The following is a 5969-nucleotide window of genomic DNA, read 5'->3' as shown; positions in this document are numbered from 1 at the left end:
CACCATTGCCTCATGCTCGCTGGTTGACTCTGATGACAAGCTCTAGCTCTGTTTGTTTATTCTCGAGTCCGTTCTATCTCTTGTTGCTCTGGAACGTAGCTCCGTTGAAACAGAGGGGGCTCTACCTGTTGATTGCACTCCGACGATCAAGTCATTACAAGGCTTATAAGAGTTTAAAAAGTAGTAAGTTCCAGTCTTATAAACAACGTACCTTAACTTGGGTCTCAAACCCCTTTTATATCTTACCTCTTGCAACAACTTTCTATCACGAGAATCTAATCTCAACTGAAAAATATTTTGTTCAAGCGCACACTCTCACGGTGCTACAACAGAACGAAATCTTTCCTATAGGGAGTGCATAAAATAATAACAAAATAACCACCAGGGTACCAACTCATGTACCAGCATCAGGGGTCCAATATGTTTACGTAGGCACCATCAACGTGGTGCTACGCTTCTTCTCATCATACATACAACCTAACCCTTCCACGCCTTAGCATACATGGGCTTAGGTCTAAAAGAAAGTATTTACTTAAGCTAGACCCCATGCACATTAAGTGCACCCCTAGGCCCATAACTACCCCTCACCAGCCGCCTAGGCCTTATGCATGAAGAATTACCTTAATTATACAAAAATGGACTTATACATACATCCGGGGCCCAATTATATGGCCCGCTATTCTGGCCCAAAAGTCGATCGGACCTGTCTATGATAGGTGTCGAGGTCCGACCACCGAGTGTTGAGCTTTGAGCGTTCTGGTCCAGCACAGGGTGTATTATAAAAAGAAATTTAAGAGTAAGGGATAAGGGGGTTTCGGTTAGTTGTTGGTTGTGGTTGGTCTTTAAATAAAGACCAACCGGTAGGTTAAAGGAGGTTTCGTTGTATGTTAATTGATGAATATCCACTAGGAGAGGATTTTATTAATGAAGGAAGAGGATTTTCACCTACACATTTGAAGTTCTTCCTTCTAGTCTTCTCACAAATTAAAAGAAGTCAAAGAGAAGATCAAGCCTAAAGATAAAGAAGTCTACAAACTCTCAAATAATAGGCTTCATATTAAATATCTCTCTTTATAGTTTCTTTTAAATTGTAAATAATATAGAATAATGTTTAGAAAGGTGCTTAGAGGGAAACATGAGACACCTCTTTTGTAAAAGCATCTTTAGGCTTTAGTTTAGCAAATTCTAGAAGCTTGGGGAGTGAGCTTAGTAAGGGGGGTGTGATCTTAGGAGTTTTTTGGGTAGCTTAGGGAATAAGCTATGTAAATGACCAGCCCTTACTCCTATAAAAGGAGGGCTTAGGTCCTTCACAATTCAGATTGGAATTTTAGAGTAGAGAGACTATACTCAATTTTGGAGAGAATTTGTGAGTTTTGAGTCTTCCTCTTCTTTTCCTTATCTTGTGAGCTATGGTGAGCTTCAAGTGGTGGCACTCCATCACTTATCTTGGTTCAAGGTTCCAAGTGGCGTGAATGGCTTCTTCCAATTCTCAAAATCCAGCAAGCATCTTCTTCTATAAGTGTTCTTCTTCCCTTTTCTTCAATTTTCCATTCGGTAGTTTTGATTCCTAGAGTTTACTCCTTTTTCTACCGTTTAATTTTGTGTTTCCAGCATTGTGTTCTTAATTCTGTTTTGGTTCAGTAGCTAGCTTTTAAATTCTGTCCAGTTTTAATTCTTGTTCTTCTTTCCTTTTGTTTTGATTCAATTTGACAATACATGGACTTCCATATGAGTCTTGTTGGTGCTTAGTTTTGGTGAGTTCTTGAATTTAGAACATTGATCCAATTCTAAAGTAAAGTGCCTTTCAAATCCAGCTCAAGTTGTTCCTAAGAATGTCAAGAATCATGTGTTCTTGTAGTTACATTCACATCATGTGGTATCAGAGCCTAGGCTTGTTTCTTGCTTAAATTTTGAGTTGTATTGCACTTTACTTTCAAGAGCTCTTTAATTCAAGTTGTTTACCATTCTGTTTTAGGATTTATTTTGAGTTTTCTTGCTGTTTTTCTTTTGTTACACCATGTGTTTGTGAAAAGGATTCTAGCACTCATTGTTCATATGAGTATGGCTACTCTTGTGGAATGGCATTCTCCTTCCTAGAGCTGACCTTAAGCTTCCTTTCACTTGTTGTTCTATCTTGTTATATGTCTTTTAATTTTGTAATCATGTCAAGTTTTGTCTTAGTCATGTTATTCCATAATTGTCATTACTTCTAGTAGTACTTTTATTGCTTTAATTGTTTCTTGCTTTGGTTTACTTTCTGTTTTTTGAGTTTATTGTTTGATCCTTTGTGCATTTTCATTTTTAGCTTTGAGTTCATGCTTGTATCTTCATTCTATACAAGTTCCTTTACACAAATTCCATTATGTCTTTGTTAGTTCATCATACTGTTTTTCATTCCTAAATAGGCTCCTCTGTTTTCTTACAAACGTGCTACTGTTTTCAATTTACTGCAATTAATTGGCTCATAGGAAAATTGTGAAAATTTGGATTTACATACTTCACAGTGTTACAAAAGCATAGAAAAAAGAATCACTCAAAAATTCCAAGTACACAAAAAATGATAAATAAAATACGAAAAGTGTACAATACTGCCAAGAAGTGGACATAAAAAAATAGCGAGTGGGTGCTGCCAAGAAGTGGAGGTGAAGTTGGAAAATTATACGTTTAAGGAGACCTTTTTCTTGTTTGAGCTACGAGGGGTGGATGTGATACTAAGAGTAGCTTGGTTGGCGACTTTGGGAGATGTGAGAGTCAATTGGAAGACGTTGATAATGAATTTTTGTATTGAAGGTCAAAAGATGCAAATTAAAGGAGACCACACATTAACCAGAACTTTGGGGACTCCCAAAGCGTTAAAAAGGAGGAGATAGAAGTGGTGTCTGTTATATGGGAGTTGAGAGCACAAAAGTAGACGTGTACAAATTAACCATGAGGGAGAAGGAAATGGTTGGGTTAACCTTGGGGCAAACAATGGAGTTGAATGATGTTTTGAAGGAATGTGAGAAGGTTTTTGAAGAAACCAAACAATTACCACAATTACCACCCAACAGGGAAATTGATCATAATATTCCAATTAAATATGGGGTAGACCCAATCAATGTGAGGTCGTATAGGTATCCATATGTATTGAAGACGGAGATAGAGAAACAAGTTGAAGAAATGTTGAAGGCAGGGATGATTAGACCTAGCAACAACCCCTATTCAAGTTTAGTTATTCTAGTTAAAAAGAAGGATGACAACTGGAGGTTTTGTGTGGACTATAGAGCCTTGAATAAAGCGACAATTTAGGATAAATTTCCAATTCCAGTTATAGAGGAACTGCTAGACAAATTGCATGGGGCACAATAGTTCTCCAAAGTGGATTTGCGGGTTGGCTATCACTAGATTCGTATCCATGAATCTGATATACAGAAGACTGCTTTTCGTACACACCATGGACATTATGAATCACTAGTTATGTCGTTTGGACTAACTAATGCACCATCTACTTTTCAGTGTGCCATGAATGACATTCTACAGTCTTACTTAAGGAAATTTGTATTGGTTTTCTTTGATGATATTCTGATATACACCAGAACGTGGGAAAGGCATATGATACACCTGAAACAGGTTATACAAATTTCTCCAACAACATTAGTTTTACGGAAATCACAAGAAATGAAAGTTTGGTAAACAGGAAGTGAAAAATATTTGGGTCATGTAGAATATGATACATCTTGCAATGGCCAATACCCAAATCCTTGAAAGCTTTAAGAGGATTTTTGGGCCTCATGGGTTACTATAGAAAATTCATATATAACTATGGACGAATGACGAGACCGTTAACGTAGTTGCTGAAAAAGGGAAATTTTGCGTGGACAGAGGAGAGTACGAGAGCCATGTAGTAGTTAAAAACAACGATTACTATTGCACGTGTGTTAATGATGCCAGATTTCAGCCAACCTTTTTCCATCGAATGTGATGCTTCAAGCACGGGTTTTGGGGCGATGTTGTCCCATAATAAAAAACCAATTGCTTTTTTCAGCATAGCATTGGCTGAGACGTCTCTGACCAAATCTATATATGAGAAGGAATTAATGACTTTGGTGTTAGCAATTCAACATTGGAGACCCTACGTGTTGGGACATAAATTTACTATTTACACGGATCAAAAGAGTTTGAGGTATTTACTGGAGCAAAGAATCACCACCCAGAACCAACAAAGTTGGTTAGAAAAATTGTTGAGTTATGAATTTGAAGTTGTGTACAAACCAGAAGCATCTAATAAGGTGGCAGATACGTTGTCACGAAGACTGGAGGAGGAAGAAGAAGGGGTTGTGGAGATCAATGTTTTATCCAAACCATATTGGCGGGACATTGAGTTAGTAGAAGAAGAAAACCAGCAGGATCCTGCATTAAATAAAATCGTAGAGGAATTAAGGATTAGGATCCTGCGTCACGTGGGAATTATACCTTGAAAAATGGAAGACTCCATTACAAGGGTAGAATGGTGTTATTATCGTCTTCGAGTTGGATTCCCAAACTGCTCCAGAAATACCATACTACTTCTATGGGAGGGCATTCGAGACTTTTCCGTACTTACAAAAGAATAGCTCAATCTTTGCATTGGATGGGCATGAAGAAGACCATCACAGAATATGTCCTCGCATGTGTTGTGTGCCAGTAGAACAAGTACCAAACGTGTTCACCACAAGGGCTACTTCAGCCTTTGCCTAGTCCAACGGATATTTGGAATGAGATAAGCATGGATTTCATTAACAGACTTCCTAAATCCAGCATGAAGGACGCAGTTTTGGTGGTAGTTGATCGCCTTAGTAAGTATGGTCACTTCATTCCTCTTAAACATATGTATTCAACTAGATCGGTTGCATAGGTGTTTGTCAAAGAGGTGGTGAGGCTACATGGCATCCCAACTTCCATTGTGAGTGACAGAGATTCAACGTTTCTAAATATGTTTTTGAAGAAATTGTTCAAATTGCAAGGGACAACGCTTAACATGAGCACGACATATCATCCAAAGACGGATGGACAAATAGAGGTTTCGAATAGGATGCTGGAAACATACCTTTGTTGTTTTTGTTCGAAGCAACCCAAAATGTGGGCGATTTTCCTTCCTTGGACGGAATATCGGTAAAACACCAATTTTCATGGGGTAGCAAAATGTACACCTTTTGAAGTAGTGTATGGACACCCTCCTCCATCTTTGGCACGTTTTGTTCTAGGGGAAACAATGGTAGAGGCGGTGACCCAAGCTTTAATGAATTGTGATAAGGCCCTCACAACTCAAATTTAATTTCGGGAGAACGCAGGATCAAATATCTAAGTTCGCCTTTCGCCAATCGTCACAGAAAACCTTCTCCAATTACACTAAGAGATATGGTATATTTGAAAACTTGTCTGCATCAACAACTATCTATGCCTGGTCGATTGCATCCTAAACTAGCAGCCAAATATTATGGCCTTTTACGGTTCTAACGTGGGTCCCGTGGCGTTTTGACTATAACTACCGGTACAAGCTCGAATACACCCATTTTTCCTTGTTTCCCAACTCAAGTTAGCGGTGGGAAATCACCAAGTGCATCCAGAATTTCCTCAAGAATTTCAGGGATAGGGTGTGAATTTTGGATAGACGTGTAGTAGCCGTCAAAGGAGCTCACATTCCCCAAGTCTTAATAAGGTGGAATGAAGGTGACACTGATACGGATACATGGGAGGATGTGACAACCATCAAGGAGCAATTTTCAGATTTCAACTTTGAGGACAAGATTGTTTTGACTGAAGGGAGTAATGTTATACAAGAAGATAAGGAAAATGTATGAAGGGTGTATTATAGAAAAAAAAAATTAAGAAAGGATAAGGGGGTTTCAGTTAGTTGTTGACTATGGTTGGTCTTTAAATAAAGACTAACTCGGTAGGTTAAAGGAGATTTTGTTGTATGTTAATGTAGTGACAGGCTAATACCTGTGTGA

At 38.3% G+C, this 5969-nt stretch overlaps 1 protein-coding gene across 1 annotated transcript; it reads left to right on the top strand.

The window, feature by feature from the left end:
• Positions 1 to 2928: 2928 nt before the first annotated feature.
• Positions 2929 to 4457, top strand: LOC137838599 (uncharacterized). The gene is made up of 3 exons (XM_068647840.1): positions 2929 to 3245; positions 3308 to 3369; positions 3931 to 4457. Exons 1-3 carry the CDS (start codon positions 2929 to 2931, stop codon positions 4455 to 4457), a joined length of 906 nt encoding a protein of 301 aa, XP_068503941.1.
• The last annotated feature ends 1512 nt before the right edge of the window (positions 4458 to 5969 follow it).

The sequence above is a fragment of the Phaseolus vulgaris genome, chromosome 4 (genome assembly GCF_000499845.2).
Source record: "Phaseolus vulgaris cultivar G19833 chromosome 4, P. vulgaris v2.0, whole genome shotgun sequence".
Taxonomy (NCBI): domain Eukaryota; kingdom Viridiplantae; phylum Streptophyta; class Magnoliopsida; order Fabales; family Fabaceae; genus Phaseolus; species Phaseolus vulgaris.
Note: the sequence above shows the minus strand (reverse complement) of the source record. Positions and strands in the feature narration are given on the sequence as shown.